Source organism: Anastrepha ludens, chromosome 3, assembly GCF_028408465.1.
Source record: "Anastrepha ludens isolate Willacy chromosome 3, idAnaLude1.1, whole genome shotgun sequence".
Classification (NCBI taxonomy): Eukaryota; Metazoa; Arthropoda; class Insecta; order Diptera; family Tephritidae; genus Anastrepha; species Anastrepha ludens.
This window is the reverse complement of record NC_071499.1, coordinates 122,935,433-122,952,064: the sequence shown is the minus strand read 5'-3', so window position 1 is coordinate 122,952,064 and position 16,632 is coordinate 122,935,433. Positions and strand designations below refer to the sequence as shown.

The window sequence follows — 16,632 nt, the reverse complement described above, 5'->3', positions numbered from 1 at the left end:
TCACGGATTGTCACAAGACGAGCTAATGAGTTACTGTGCGCAAGCGTCAACGGCTTAGAGTGGCTAGATTAGAACGAAGTTGAAGGAGCACATGATTTTACTGAAAATCTTATGGACATGTTGGTCCCAATAGTCTCTCTTGAAACCGCGCATGATTCTCCATGGACTGAATAGATATTCTTTTTTTAATCGCAGTAGTTACGATTTAAGTCTTCTATTGTTAAATTTTTATTACACTTATAACTCTCAGCAATATTGATTACTAGTCTTAACTAGTCGTAAATAAAAGCACGAAGCAAATTTTTTTTCTTTTTACAATAACAATCCAACGCGTTTACATAAAAAACCCACATTTTGAAAAATCTCACGTGAGATTGGGGGATGGGGGAGGGGGTTGAATAAAATCTCACGACATCTCACCAGGGGGGGAGGGAGGGTCAGAAAATTGAAAAAAACACCTCACGTAATTTATGGACGCCCCCTTACGCCTTCCACAAAATACGATAAGTTTTATTTCTGGTCATTAAATTTATGCATGTTTTAGTCAAATGCTGCTCCACTGTCAAATGCAAAAAAAGGTGAATTCCCGATAGTGACAGTGTTTGCATTATCATGCAAACCCTTATATTGGCTGAGAGGATTTTTTAACGCTAAGCTGGCTAATCATTTAATTAAAACATTGCAAACGTATCAGAAAATATGACTTTGCTGCGAAATTTGTGCTGCGGATTATATCTTTTGACTTTCAGTTTACATTGGGCTGAAGGCCTACTTGATCCCGTCTCTCTGTCAGTTGCAGCCGGTTTGGGTCTTAGCGCTTGGTACGGTAGCTTTCTCAAGGATCAGACTTTTTGCCGGTTGACAGAATGCTGCAATGAACGCAGTATTCCGGCAGATATTGAAAGTAAGTTCATGCATTGCACGTGTACTGAAATTTTATATTCCATTTTCCCAATCAAGAATTAAGAAGAAAGCTGGGGTCGAAGTTATTTGGACAACACATCGTAATGCAGCAATTGCTATCAGCGCTGAAAGCGCATTTAAGTCCTAATAGTTCATCACGCAAACCACTGGTGATAAGTTTTCATGGAACGCCAGGCACAGGAAAAAACTACGTGGCTGACATGGTCGCGGAGGCATTGTATGAAAAAGGTGTTAAAAGTAGATTTGTGCATAAGTATATGGGGAGGTTAGAGTTTTCGCTCGACAAAGACGTGCAAAAGTATAATGTAAGCAAAAAAATGCACACAAATGTAATATTGTAAATTAATTTTCGTATCAGAATCGAATTTTTCATGACGTTATCTCTGGCATCAACGATTGTCCAATATCGTTATTTATATTTGATGAAGTGGACAAAATGCCACAAGGAGTGTTTGAATCGTTGACGTCACTAGTTGATTATAATGGACTACCAAACAAAATGGATGGCTCAAAAGCGATATTCATTTTCATTTCTAATACGGCAGGAGTGCAAATATCTGATCAATTGGCCAAAATGTTAAAAAGTGGGTTTATGCGAGAAGACGTTAAACTAAGTGCCTTTGAACAGATACTAGAAAAAGCATCGTACAATTTAGAAGGCGGATTAAAGAAAGCCGGTTTGATTGAGCAACATGTAATCGATCACTATATACCCTTCCTTCCGCTCGAGAAACATCACGTCCACAAATGTATAGAGGCAGAGTTTGATAAATGGGACCGTAAACCACAGCAAAAAGTGATATTGTACGCTTTCAAAACAAAAAAAAAAAAAACTGTGTGCGTGCTTTGCTTAAAGTTGTTCTCTTATATTCTAGGTCTATGCTTCAAGATGTTATTACGTATGAGCGCGAACATGGGCTCTTTGCCACATCGGGCTGCAAAACGATAGAGAAGAAGGTAGCGACAGAGGTTTGGATTAATTGAAACCTAGGGTTTATTAATTAATTTGTAAGCATTTCTTACATTAAAGTATCATACATTTCTATATTTTAAATAACATGGCGTTTTTGCTTTACCATGGATTAAGCCATTTCATACGTGCATCACGTTTTAATAAATCAGTGTCTAGACGGTTTGGATCGGTTTCGAATGCTTCAGCAGCTTCCAAACGCTGTACGACAGGGCCAATTTCTTTTGTTACTATACATTCACCATTCTCCTTAAGTATTGTGTGTTTGAGGTCATTCGCTGTTGGTTCACCATACGGGAAAGTAACGGGCGTCACTTTGATCAAATGCTTTATTTTCCACAGCATTGCATTCACATCTGGTATGTTCTTTACTACTGTGAAGTTGCTTTGCTTGCCATCAAGTCCGAGATCTTTCAGAATACGCTTCTCCCAAAAAGGGTTCCCTTTAACAGGTTTAATACGTTGTACCCGAAATAATTTAGCTGGTTCCACCGGTGGATCTTCATGATCAGGCGTCCTTGTTCATATAAAAGTAAACGTTGGTTAGTTTTTCTCTTGGGGCTGTAGGGTTTTATATATGGATATGTGTGTGTGCTTACATTGGGTAGTATATGACTTTGGCATATTTCTTTCCATCTTTGTATAAATATTTTTTATTGTGCTTGCCATAGGTACGCAACACTTGTTTTATTATGTTTGTCGGCTGTAAAATCCTTTGTAGATTCATTTTTATATAAAAAGAAATTATTAAATCTCAAAACTAGCCGAAATGTAGTTAGGTTATGAAACAACAAAATCAGCTGTTTAGTACACAGGGTTGAATTTATACTCGCCTTGCTACAGTACGCACAAAAACGAGGTAGTGCTTCCGAATGAAAATTTAGCTTGGCGGCAGCTGGTCGGTATTCAAAATGGCTGAGTTGTAAATTAACAGATTTGTGTCTATATTAACTAGTTTCAATAAAAAATAATAAAAACATGTCTCAGTCCAAAATAAATGAATATGTAGGCGTCAAAAATGGATTTTCTTCGCTGAAACGCAAACGACAGTGCGAAGAATATTTGGAATCTACGGAGGAGTTTTCTACAGATGCAAAAACTTGTTTCACAAATTCTGCTTTCAGTTCTACTCCCAAGAGAGTCGTTGCACGCAGGCGTACACCCTTAACCATAACAAATAATTTTATACAAAATCCTTGTCTGGAAGTTAAATCAATAGCAGATATAATAAATACACCAGTTGAAAAAGAGGAAATATCTGAAGTACAAACAGGTAAGCAGCCACAAAATCCTTACGAAGTTGTGCGTAAGCCACCGAAAAAGAAGAAACGAGAAACGGAAATAATCGAGGCATGCTTTGAAAATCCAGCACTGAATTTGGAGCTACCAGAGAAACAATTTAACCCATATGAGGTAAGTGGGTGTTTTTGTATTTGAAATGGGCTTCAAACGATATCAAGTTGGAATTTAACTAGAGACATTATTTTTGTTATTCAGGTTTGCCGTGAGTTTCCCGCAAAGCAAACGAATGCGATTCAGTCAAATTGTTTTGTAAACGCGGCTTTGAATTTACGTGCACAAGATGCAACCATTAGTCGAAATCTATATGAGATTCAACGTTGTGAAAACGTTCAGCCAGCTAACGCAATTGTTGGTGTTGAAAATCCCGGTTTAGAAGAAGCAGCTGTTTTGCCCACTGACTTAAAGATAGCGTTACCCTTTAAACCCACCCTGGGTTGTCGCATAGATTTTTCAAATTTACCTATAGAGCAACTAACACCTAGCAAACTACTGGCAAATAAACTTGTGTTTTCTCCTGTCTTAGTAGTGCCAAAACGTTCAATGGATTCCGCAAGTGAGGAGAGTAGCATGGATATTGGGAAGGAATTAGATCGCTACCAGTTAGAGTTGGAGAACAGTATCAATGAAGCAAAAATACGTAAAACTGCTGGAGCATGTGTGGAGTCGAAAACGACCGAATTAAGACTGCAGGTAGACTTGGAACAAAGAATTACCTTCACGCAAAGGTTGGCCGAAATAGTCGAAGAAGACGAAGATAAAATAAATGATTGCTCCGAAGAAGAAATGTTAAAAAGTAGTACTTCACCAGCAAAACCTGTTGCAAGTGAAAAATTTGAAATTGTGAAATTCACAAATAATGACGTTGCTTACGCTTCCGATTCGGAGGAAGACGAATTGGATTTCAAAGAGCCAGCACCATTTGTGCGCGCTTACCAACGCTCTACCGCACCACGTTCCGCCGACAGCACAGAGTCGATACACTCCACCGACTCAGGTGGTTCAATGGCAGGCACAAAAAAATCATTAAACGTAGGTAACATAGTACGTAAATCGCTACGTAAACTGATGCATCCAATCAGGCACGGGGATATACCAAAGAGTTCAGCTGATGCAAAAGATAAACATTTGTTGGAAAATAATGAAGAGGAAACCAAAGATAGACAACAACACAATAGTGCATTCAAAATAATACGCAATAGCTTACGACGTAAAGCGCCGACCAAAGCAGTACACTCTACTCCGCAAGCATCTGTGGTTAAAGCCGAGATCTCGATAATTGATACCAGTGAACGTACAATGAAACTCAAGGCGGAATTATTGCCGAAAACAGAAAGTGATCGAAAGCACACATTGCGGAACAGTCTAAGACGATCGTCGCGTGAAATCGGTCAGCATTTGATGAAGACAGTGTTTCACAAAAATCAAGAAGCCTATAAATTGACTAAATAATTTAGGTATTAGTTAATTATTTTGTATATGATATTTGCCTCCAAATGTCATGTTTTATTATGAAAGCACACTTTTTTGCACCAAATAGATTGCAGATAAAAGGTTATACTGCTGCCTATAAAATGTTTTAAAATGTGGGTATCTGCATTTTTCTTCGAAAATGAGTCATCATTGAATTCGTTGCGATATATGCAGAAAATTTCGAGAATTACTGATGAAAAAGATAGAAGAAACATTTATCGTTTGAGGCTCACGATCGTTACTTAGAAAACGTATTTACATACATATATGCATACCCTCGTTCTATGCCAGGATTGGAGTACATTTCGATATTATTTACGAGTATATTTCTCTCTGGGAAAACTACAAATTTATAGATACCTACAGAAATAATTTGTTGTCTGCTTTCGAACAATACATTGGCAGTGTAGTTACGTTTCTTCGAACTATATTTATATAAAAGATATATATTTGAAACTGATATGCACTATTTAAAATATTTCTTCAGGTTTTTCAAAAAATTTTATGTTTGTCAGAAATACTTAACATATTTACTGGTTCGCATACATGCAATCAAATATTGAAGTTTTTTTTTGCATAAATAAGAAAAGAAATCCAAATTAGCATAACTTGCACAAAAATCACCCATTGGACAGACCAAATGCAAACGCGTTTTAATTAATTTGTCGGTTAGACTTCGAACATATGTAGATACCCACATTTTAAATCAGGACGGCAATGTAGATTTACAGGTTGGTTGAAAAGTATTAGAACACACAATACGTTGCGTTTCGATCTGCCAATCCATTATTTGCTTACAAGCTATTTGAAGTTGACGTGTCATCAAATTCACAACCACTGAGCTGAGCGGAACTACTCAACTGTGCGTATCTACGACAAACACCCGACGGTTGAACCGATTTTTACGCACCCATTTCATTTATTTATTTATTTTAATAGAGTAACCTAATATCACGCCGGGGTAAAATGATCTGTGTTTTGGAAAGCTTATCTGCAACAGAAATTAAAAAAAAAAATAATAATAATAGAAAAGCATTAAAGAAATTTGTTTCTTTATTTTCAACCTTGCATCGAGGAGTTTTATAGCTTAAACGTGGTGTACGTCCGAATTAGTGAATAAAAATTTGAATAAGTTTAAAAACGTGCATCCTTTTATTTTTGCTGTCAATACTTTTCAACCAGCCTTTGCTTTTGTTGTAATTACAAACATTTTTATATCACTAATGTTGCACTTTAATTTTTTGAATATATTTTGTTGAAATATATAATATAATTACGTTTTAAACAAATAAATAGTTGCGGCTTTCATATTCATTTGAAATTGGGATCTAAAATGTGGCTCCGACTATGTATGTTCACTAGGCCGGGTCGATTTGTGGGGAGGCAAAAAAATCGCCCATTGCTCTGTGAAAATCATATTCTAGGGATTAAAATAAGAAACTTTGCCGAAGGAACCATACCTCTAAAAGGAATTCTGATGTCCCCCAATTTGGGTCGAACTTTTAGTGTCTTTTGTGGGGAGGCAAAAAAATCGCCCATTGCTCTGTGAAAATCATATTCTAGGGATCAAAATAAGAAACTTTGCCGAAGGAACCATACCTCTAAAACGAATTCTGATGTCCCCCAATTTGGGTCGAACTTTTTAGTTTCTTTTCTCATGTAAAGGCCAAAAATGGTGATATTTTGAAATGATTGTATGGGGAACCCCCCAGGGGGTGTGCCACTAGCATAGGTGGATCGGCCGTCCAAAGTTAGTGGGGGTCGGTCATACATTTGGACTCGATTGGAGCACTCTAAATGGGTCAAAGTGGGATTTTTCGTTCGACCCAAATTGGGGGACATCAGAATTTGTTTTAGAGGTATGGTTCCTTCAGCAAAGTTTCTTATTTTGATCCGTAGAATACGATTTTCACAGAGCAATGAGCGATTTTTAAATCGACCCGACCTAATGTGCACATATGTAAGTATGATATATTTGAATGCAAACATTCCAGAAAGATCCTATTAGCATCTTACATCGTTACAATGGGTCTGTTCCGACAACGAATTTGACCGTCAGAAAAAGTAGGCATAACCGTAACCATAGCAATTACCTGTTGTGATCAAATACATGGGCATCACCGTAAACGATTATAGGTGGCGCACTATAACGCCGTAACCATAACCGTAGCCATCTATGTATATATGTATCTATTGAATTTTGATTTTTCACCGTAACCGTAAGCAGCTGTGAAATACTTTACAGTTGCTGTGATATATGCGATAAAAAATTGAATTTTAGAAATGAGCGCCGAAAAATTAATTGATTTAGTGCAAACATATCCGTGTTTCCATGACAAAATGCAAATATTGTCATTAATTCTACTTCCATATCAGCTGTTTATGGTTACGGCATAACTAATCGACAAATGCTGTAATGTTGCGGCTATGGTTATGATTACGGCCATGGCGTTATGGCTACGGCACCACTAGCTGCTCAAGACGAATTGCTCAAGACTTTATTTTTCGCGATTTTGACAAGTCTGACGTCAGCTTTCTTCGCAATACAAAGCAAACAAAAGTAGGAGAAATTACATGTTTGCGAAAATTCAATGAATGGCTTGGTAATATTGGGCTGTGTGAGATTTAAACTAATCAAACTAATTAATGCCGTGTGTTAAATTGTGAAAGCACAAATTAATATAAAACCTCCAAATGCAGTTTGTTTGCGTTTTTATACGGAAGACGCCGCTGGTGTTACCGCTTCATTTGGACATCCACTGCGTTGTGCATCATCGGAGTCCGAACGACCACGTTTGAAGCCAGCAAACCATCGTTTTATTGTTGTTTCTGATAGAGCGAAGCCCCCATAACACTTTTCAAGTCAGTGCTTCGTTTGTACGGCAATTTTTCCCATCGAGAAATAGTGTAAAATTAAATTACGAAATACTTTTTGATCCATTGTTTTGAAAATAACAAAAGTAAGGTCACTCTTAGCATAACAACTCACGAACTAATGAATAGAACATCATGACATTTTAACAGCTGTCTTTTCAAGGTTAGTACTAAGCGAAAAAGAGGTGAATGCAATAAAATTAGTGTTAGGTCCGAGACTTTTCAGTCCATGTGTTATTTAGGGGAATCGCTGCGATTAACCATGCGTTAGAATAAATATTAAACAGTTGTGAATTTAAATTTTTACGTTTTTATTTCTGGAAAATCTCCTTTCATTTAGATTTTAATTGATTTTTATTACATATTCCATTTAATTTTTTCCTCGTCACTATGCATAGCATTCAACATGTCGGTGTTTGCGTGTCTGATTGATTACAACATTTATTAATTTTTTGTTTGTTTTGTTTTTGTTTTTGCTTTTTATGGATCGTGTAATTTGTATTAATTCATTCGGAATTGAATTGCATAATTTTCATAATTTTTTACTACGCTTTCTATATATTGGAATTGCTTGTTAACTTAAATACTAACGATTTCTCAAATATTCTATAGACTTGCGTCATTTATCAAATAATTTTCTTAATAATTTGGTTTTGTTTTGCAAAGTATTTTCTCTAACGCTCCCCCAGTTTCTACCTAAAGTAATTTCTTGTTATATTATTTTATTTTGGGTTTCGCAATAATGTTGCTATAATGGTTGTTTTGTAATTTTTAATAACCATTACTAATAATTAGTAAAATTTATTGATTTATTATTTCGTCTGCTGTGAATTGCGTTGTTTGTCATATGCTAACATATGTACATACGCCCACCTTTCAATAGCTAACCTAATGCAATATACGAGTATTGCATACCTATTTGCATCTCTTTTTAATACATCCGTAATATATGTATTTATGTATTTCATAATAATATTATTTAATAATAATTCTGCTATATGTATATCTTTGTATAGCCTTGCTTTTTTCATATTTTTAATTTATTAAGAAACTTCGTTAACAAATTTACAGACTCACATATGTATGTACGTACATATGTAAGTGGCTAATTAATTGATTGAAGAATTTACTTTTCAAATACCAACAACAGATTAACAAGATTAGTGGAGTATATGGGGGAAAAATGCAGCAGAAAAGTTGCAAGCTTTATAATTGGGGTTGGCTTCTTGATTCGTCTCTCGCGAAGGTGTTTTCACAAATGCATTCAATTCGTATTGATGGTTGCAACGCGCAATGCAGGGATTCGAAAATTTATACGTAAGAAACCACACAATGTTCCCAAAAAACCGCTTTTCGTACGATGTTTTGTTATGACTTCTTTGACAAATATCATAGCAACTGTCAAATTTGTGAGGCGAGCCTCCACAAAGCGAAACCTTTTATAAATAAACCATGCTGAAAATTCAATATTACTGAAATTATAGTAAGAATAGACTATCGGGTTTATTTTGCTACTTTACATGAGAAACGTCCATTCTTCTTAGCAGGCTAGTGCAATTTTCTAGGATATAAATTTAAAAAAAGTGTAAACTGTGGTAGTTTGTTTGTAAAGTTTGGGTTATACTGAGTATAGGCAAATGCTACAGTTTACAATTATTTTGAAACATTTCTCCCCCTTTGCTCCCTCAAGACTTTCCAATTCGGTTTTTAAAATCCTCAAGTTTGTGGCTGCTTAATTTTATTTTAAGACTCATATTTATATTAAACTTCTATTTAAACTTTTTCTAGGACGCTACGCTAATATACTTTTTTATGTACTATTTACAGACCAATATCGTGTCGTATGTTTTTTTTTATAGTAATGCTTTCTCTGTATACACCCATTAACACGCTAATTCATAAATTTTCATTAATGGATGGGTTTGATAGTTGTTTTTCAACATAAAAATCTACTGGTAGCATTGAAACGCAAAAAAAAAGAATTGATTTCAACAAACACGAATTTAAAATTATTATTCATGATGACAATGCGTTTCCGTTACCCAATAAGATCTATCGAAATCGATAAAGAAAATCTATCGGCTGGCGTTACGCGGCGAATATCGAATTGTGAGCACCGGGAATCAACTTTAATACATCACGTTGCCATTTGCAATTAAGTTTGTAGGAAAAGTGTAGTGGCAAGGCGCATTCATAGAAGGTGATAGCAGTAAAGTATCTCTGGCAAAAACAAATTCATGTAAATGTTGTCTTTATACTATTGCTTTTCCCTTACTGATATACTTGATGTGTCAGAAATTTAGTTTACTCCTAAACATTTATCACATGAAAAAACGTCGCTTAAAGGACTTACGAATACTTGATTGATTATTCGCATTTATACGAAAAATTACCCCTTCAGACGATGTTTAATTTCATCTTTGTGGTTATGTTAATAAACAGAATTGTGCCATTGGCGGCCGCGACAATAAGTGACTGTTTGGTAAAGATTTTGGTTGGTTGGCATCAATGGTCGCGCTTTTTTCGAAAATACACCACAAACCGAAGTTACAGTCCAATACGAGCGTTATCGCGCCATATTAATGTATGTTACGCTTATCCATATTTAAGAGGATGACAAATGTAGATGACATTTGGTTTCAACAGGGCAGCGTTACGTACTCAAATGCCAAGTTCGTCTTTGCACATTGGTTACGAAAATCAAATATTCTGTTGAAACGGTTCTGCGGTCTGTCACCTAAAAGACGCGATTGGACTCCATTTTCGTGGGTTGCTGTTACGCCAAACATCCAGAGACGATTCGAGCGTTGAAACATGTAATGTAGTTGCGACTGATCAATGAAGTATAAAAACTCGCGGCGAAAATTTACTCCAAACTTTGATTGACAGAAACGTCTCATTGGGCGAATTGAGCATCTAAGGTGGCGCAATTAAAAAACAGTTACTTTACATTTCGCGATTTCGACAAGTCTGACGTCAGCTCTCTTCGCAATACAAAACAAACAAAAGTAGGAGAAATTACATGCTTGTAAAAATTCAGTGAATAACTTGGTAGTATTGTGATTTGTGAGATTTAAACTACTCAAACTAATGAAAACGAAGTGCCGTGCGTTAAATTGTGAAATCACAAATTAATATAAAGCCTCAAATGCCGTTTTGTTTGCGTTTTTATGCGGAAGACGCCGTGGTATACTCTATGCGTGTGTGTGTATAATTTCTTGTGTTTGGTTGTTTCCATTACTTTCGCATACTATTCTTCTTCACAAACTAGTAGTACCACATTTGCTTGTTTATTCATGGGCTCTTATGACCTTTTTTGTGTTTGATTGTTTCAATTACTTTCGCATACTCTTCTTCTTCACAAACAAGTAATTCCCCTTCCATTTGCTCGTTTATTCATGGGCTCTTACGACTCGGCGAATTCGGAAGGCGCAATCTTCTTCTCTATCATTCTTGGGCTTATGTGTATATATAATTGGGTGTTTAGACGACCTCCAATTTATGATTTGCGTCTTGATATTTTTATTTTTATTCCATAAATGGAGGTACCTACAGTTTTAAGCCGACTCCTTTTTCATGGCCGAAATATACTCGGAGGTTTACCATTGCCTGCCGAGGGGCGACCGCTATTAGAAAAATGTTTTTCTTAATAATAATTGAAAAATATGAAATGCTTGATGTGTTTTTTTTCGGTCGTGAGTTGCTTAAAGTTTAATAGCTATTTGTCTAGCAATTTTGATACAAATATAATTTAATTATAAAAAAATAACAAAAACTGCTCTGCACCCTTTTTTTCGCAATTTTCAAGACTGCCACTTTCTCTCTATGCTTTTTGCTTTAAGTACTTTATTAAATTTTTTACTGCATTCGACAAGCTAAACATTTCGGTTAAGATTCTGGCGTCGTAGCCTAAAACGTGACTTTTTCCATATCCCTTAAGGTGTTGGCCCAATGCGGGCTTGCCTTACTGACTTTGTTTGCTCTGATTTGCTTTGCTTTACTTTGAAAGCTTATTTGAACGCCGTCAGAATAATTAGCAAAAAACGAAGCGACGCTTGAAATTCAATTATCAAGCACTTGAAGTAAAGCTGCCATTTGGCATACTTTCATACATGACAGTACATTTAAATTGTTTTTTGACGTTCGACGAAGCAAAGTAAACATGCATTGGGCTAGCACCTTGGCGCGATCTATTGCATTTTAGTTGGTCCAAGGTGTATTAAACGAATTTCGTGTCTGAAGTGGCCGTGATGCGGGATGGTGCGCGTTTAAAATATCTTCAAATAATTTATTATTATTTTAAAATAACGACATTTTTTTACTTCGTTTTGTGTAAGTTTTTGATTGTTCGTTTCTGCTATCTTTTTCGAATACTAATTGCTTCTAATAATATTACGTATTTCTTGACTTTTACTATTTTAAATTACTAAATAAAAATCACTTTGCACAACTTTTTGATTTGCAATATTTTTGATTTTGGGTTCAATAAATTAACAAGCAAAATTCCGTTATGTACATTAAATGTCAGCTGAGCGCTCAAGAGCATTTAAATCTGAATTAAATCTTAACAGATTTCTTGTTAGTGAAATCTTTATAACTTTTTGAGCTTATGGCTTTGGACAGTTAACAGTTTTCCAACTCATATTTACTCTTTGTTGAAATATTCTTTTTGTTTCCGATAACAATTTTTATAACAATACATAACTTTAATATGGCGGTTGTCGTTGTCGAGTGGATTTCCATTGGCGCAGAGTTCGATGATCAATGAAGATATGCAGCCTAAAATGATCATAAGACATTTTTTCTACTAGGGGCCACCCTTCCGCAGACAAGGGTAAATCTGGGAATGCATTACATCCACTCAGCTGATGCCTCTCGGCTTTTCCTTTGAGCAAACTGTCACGTGCAATATATTTTAAAATTTTTTAAATTCGCTCCTCTCTACTACCCAATATTGTTAAGTGAATTTATCAATAATATTCAGTCAGTTTCATTTTATTATTAAAATAAACTAGAGTTTAACGCTGGAATGCACACATCTAAATGTTTACTGCTACCCACTCCGTGCTTATTTGATTTAATTTTTTTTTTTTAATTTTGTGGGCATATGTTTGTGTATGATTTTTATTTTTAATATTTCTTTTGTCTACACTTAAATTATTTGCATCTGCACAGCAGAGAATTCTTTTAAATACAATAATTTACCAATTTGCTTCCAGTAAGTTCGAACATTTCCTTCACTTATCCTTTTTTTTTAATTTTCTGTATACTTAAGAGTTTTATGTTTATAATTTTTGAATTATTAAAGTATTTGCTCAGAGTCTACAATTTATAAGTCTACAGTTTTACTTTTAAAGTTGAACCATTTTTCAAACACCTTGGTTTTTCCACTTCACAAAGTTGTGATATTTTAACATTATGTAGCACATGTTTGTAGACAGAATTAACGTTTCAGAGTGTGGGCGAGTGAAAGCGAAAGTGGAAGAAGTGTGAGAAGAGATATTGTTGTTTTCTGTAGCATTTACAACCAATTTACATTTGCAAATAATAGGCCCGGCACAACGGGTCCGTTGCGTCCATTGCGGCAACGAATTTGACTGACAGCAAAATAGATTGTGTGTGTTTGAGTCGAATACGCCGAACGTGCCGTACTAAGGCGAATTATATACTGTATTCTGTCATCCTTGATGCCGTACGCCATGCCTGAATGCACAAAAACTGGTAACTTTCTACTTGGTAAGTGCGGCGAAAATGACAACTATTTAAAGAAGAATAATTTTGTATCGCCCAAATTTTTAACATTTTTGTTTTCTTATGATATCAAATAAAATGCAAAAAGTAAATGGAATTAATTGAGTCAATTCAAATGCATCCTTATCTTTTCAGTTAAAATTTGAAAGAGTAGAAAAGGCAAGGCTTAACCAAATTGTACTGAAAAATGAATGTGCGCCCCCACCGTCTACGACTACCATAAGCTCTATTAAAATCCTCTTTCGCTTCAATAAGCATTTATTTTATAATATATTTCACAACCTATAAAAACCTGTTTGTACACAACGAAAAACAATATTTGTTTCACGACAAGAACATCTGTTTTTTGTTTCTTTATATGCGGCAATACTATCATTGTGGTACCACGATAGGTTTTATAAGACACGTCAGTCAAATGCATTACTGCAACACACGCAACGGGCCCATTGTGACAGCCCTATAATGCTGTTGTGTGACGGAGAGGCAGAGAGAGAGAGAGACAGAGATGGTGTAAATTGTGTAGCATTGTAGCATAACTAGCGAGAGAGTCAGGTATTCAGCGTGCGAGGGGTTAGGTAAATAGTTTGAAACGGTATTGTGCTAAATTTTAGTTTTCGTGTAAATCTGGACAGACTGTTTGTTGAGTTTGAGTTTAGTTATTGAGTGCAAAGAACGTATAGAGGCAAAAAGCTGTAATTCCAACACATTACACCAATAAAACTGTAAACAGCTTTTCAATACAAGTTTACCTATGCTTATCAGCTAAACTAAGTTTAAATGGTGTATTTTGCAGGCGTAAACTCAGTTTTTTTTAATTCACCACAGTTCAACTAGCACTGAAAAACTGGATCTAAAAATAATTTATTGCTTCTACAGTAATTTTACTTGGTCTCAATTGTTTTTGGTTTTTTTGTGGCATGGGGAAATTTCTTACGCGAGTTTGGTTATAGTCTAGACAGACCGTGGCGTGAATTGGGATTACCGACTCCGTTAATTCTGATTAAAATTGTAGTGTCACAGACGGTTGTTACGCCGATGAGTGAACAGCTGATTTGCTTATTGGAAATTTTTGTCAGTAAAAGATGAACAAATACAGGTATTAGCTGCCCTGATACTAAGAAATAATTATTTATAAAAAATAAAAAAATTAAATTGCAATTTCTGAAACCTCTCCGAAATATCAAAACAATTAATGGCATTTCGAACTTGTTAGTGCAAACAGCATTGCACCCAGTCCCTCTTGTTTTTCTCTTTAAAAGTTTCATTATTTTTAATTAATAATAGATATTAACTGCCATTTTTCGGCAAAGTTGTCATCGAAAATTGCACTAATCTGCTTAAAATATATATCAGAACTAAGTCTAGTTGTCAAACCGTTTAGTTGCACTTAATTCGTGAGGCAATTCCCAATTAGGGCGTTAATCCCGATTAACGCCACCGTCTGTGTAAGCTTTTAGGATTAAACTCAGTTTAAAAATTCATCACAGCTTAACTAACGCTGAAAAACTGGAGCTAAAAAACTAAATGCTGTTACAGTAAACTCCAATTGGTTCCAATTGTTTTTTTTTGTTTTTTTTTTGTTTTTTTGGTATGGCGAAATTTCCTACCCTAGTTTAGTTATGGTTAAAAACTGGAGCTAAAAAACTAACTGCTGCTACATTAAATCCGAATTGGTTCCAAATGTTTTTTTTTCGTACGGTGAAATTTCCTATCCGAGCGATATTCGAGGGGTAGACCACCTTTGAGTTTGCAGCTCTTTGTCTCTATAAATGCTTTGTTGAGCGTGACCGATTTTACATGTGGATGTGTGCATGAGTTTTGGGTGTAATGCGTATTTGTTATTGCTGTGCGTCTTAATTATTTATTTATTTCCTGTGAGTTCTATTATTATTCGTAAACCTAATTTGATTTTAGTAACAGTTCAACATTATTTTTACACTATTTTTATTTAAAATTTTTTTTTCACAGTGTGTTTAAATCTTTTCGCCCCATAAAAATATACTACAAAATATTTAAATAAATTACGTTTAATACTTGCTTTCACTGGCTTGCACGGAAATTGTGCAAATAGTACTTAATTTACTGATACATGCCAAGTTAAAAAGTACAGTCGTTTATTGTTTTTAAATAAAAAGTATATTGAAATCTTCAAATTCGCATATAGTACAATAAGTTATTATCTATTATCTATAAAATATGTACATAATAAACGCTTTCGGCATACAAACATAGGCGCTTAAAGGTAGACAAAATATCTCACAATTCATATATAAATGGGACTTTAGTTAAATAAGACGTAAGTATTTTTAAAAATCTTTTTTGCTTTCTTCCCGTTAGTCTAAATAGTCATAACTAATGTTTTCTTTTAGGTTTTTTCTTTAACTATATTTCGTTTAATATATGGTTTTAAATGCAATCATAGACCTGAATATGGATTTTTGAGTTAAAAAAATTTCACTACTTGTTAAATGTTTTGTGTTTATTTTTAGATTAATTTTATTGCTATGCGAGCTTACTACTTGTGTAAGTGCGCCATTTCGTTTTGTATGTATATATTTTTGAATCTGGCAACGCTTTACAGTGAAAGAAACCCGTTACTCGCATTTTCTTTGCCATAGTAATAGTTTAACAGTTATTTAAAAATTTTTTGGTTTCTTGTATATTTTACTTTTCTTTGAAATTCTATTTATTTTTTCCTGTTTCATAAATTTACCGTTGAGTATTTACGTTTTGTGTTTTATAACATTCATTTCGTTTCGCAAAAAATTTGCTATCTCCTATTTTTACATGTTTACTTCGGTATATGGTTTTTAGTTAAGTTTTCTGTTTATTGACGTCACAAAAATTTTATTTCGCTTACTCACTTTGGAATTCATAATAATAATTTAAATTAAAGTGAGGGTAAATCATATTTGCTTTAGATTTAGGTGGGGTGATGGAGGATGTAAAGAAGTGTTCGTTTACTTGGCGTACTTGACAACTGTGAAAACTATAATTTTTTGCGATGATTAAAATTTTTTGTATATAAAAATGGAAGATTTCTTTTTTGAGAAAGTTTGGAAATTATACAAATTTTGAAACCAAAAAATCGTTTTGTTAAGTTTTGGAAAAATTATGCCACATCAATGTCAAATATTAGGGTGGTTCACAATCAAGTGCAATCAGCCTGGTAAAATCGTTTTTTTTTAACTTTTGGAAAAATCGTTAATCAAATCATATCAGCGCAATAAAGTGCCAACAACTTATTTGCATTTGTTGCCATTGTAGCGGAACAATTAATGAATTGGGCTGTTGAATTTTATTTAAAAAAAATTTTCCATATTATTTTGAAAAAAAATTAA

The 16,632-nt window shown here is 34.6% G+C and overlaps 3 protein-coding genes across 3 annotated transcripts; 2 read left to right on the top strand and 1 right to left on the bottom strand.

The window, feature by feature from the left end:
• Positions 1–591: 591 nt before the first annotated feature.
• LOC128858978 (torsin-like protein) lies at positions 592–1,981 on the top strand. The gene is made up of 4 exons (XM_054095610.1): positions 592–904; positions 961–1,229; positions 1,283–1,728; positions 1,800–1,981. The coding sequence occupies exons 1-4, from the start codon at positions 700–702 to the stop codon at positions 1,906–1,908; spliced, it is 1,029 nt and encodes a 342-aa protein (XP_053951585.1). The 5' UTR covers positions 592–699; the 3' UTR covers positions 1,909–1,981.
• Positions 1,894–2,703, bottom strand: LOC128858979 (39S ribosomal protein L30, mitochondrial). Its single transcript, XM_054095611.1, has 2 exons — positions 2,494–2,703; positions 1,894–2,411 (listed from the first exon to the last, which is right to left on the bottom strand). Exons 1-2 carry the CDS (start codon positions 2,619–2,621, stop codon positions 1,997–1,999), a joined length of 543 nt encoding a protein of 180 aa, XP_053951586.1. The 5' UTR covers positions 2,622–2,703; the 3' UTR covers positions 1,894–1,996.
• A 67-nt stretch (positions 2,704–2,770) lies between these two features.
• Positions 2,771–5,946, top strand: LOC128858976 (uncharacterized). Its single transcript, XM_054095605.1, has 2 exons — positions 2,771–3,307; positions 3,392–5,946. The coding sequence occupies exons 1-2, from the start codon at positions 2,873–2,875 to the stop codon at positions 4,643–4,645; spliced, it is 1,689 nt and encodes a 562-aa protein (XP_053951580.1). The 5' UTR covers positions 2,771–2,872; the 3' UTR covers positions 4,646–5,946.
• Positions 5,947–16,632: the final 10,686 nt, after the last annotated feature.

Bases quoted from the DNA above. Each gene is read 5' to 3' on its own strand.
- LOC128858978 (XM_054095610.1), top strand. From the start codon at position 700: ATGACTTTGCTGCGAAATTTGTGCTGCGGATTATATCTTTTGACTTTC. The intron at 905-960 runs GTAAGTTCATGC...TTCCCAATCAAG, and splicing joins TATTCCGGCAGATATTGAAA to AATTAAGAAGAAAGCTGGGG. The intron at 1,230-1,282 runs GTAAGCAAAAAA...TTTTCGTATCAG, and splicing joins AAGACGTGCAAAAGTATAAT to AATCGAATTTTTCATGACGT.
- LOC128858979 (XM_054095611.1), bottom strand. From the start codon at position 2,621: ATGAATCTACAAAGGATTTTACAGCCGACAAACATAATAAAACAAGTG. The intron at 2,412-2,493 runs GTAAGCACACAC...TATATGAACAAG, and splicing joins AAAGTCATATACTACCCAAT to GACGCCTGATCATGAAGATC.
- LOC128858976 (XM_054095605.1), top strand. From the start codon at position 2,873: ATGTCTCAGTCCAAAATAAATGAATATGTAGGCGTCAAAAATGGATTT. The intron at 3,308-3,391 runs GTAAGTGGGTGT...TTTGTTATTCAG, and splicing joins AACAATTTAACCCATATGAG to GTTTGCCGTGAGTTTCCCGC.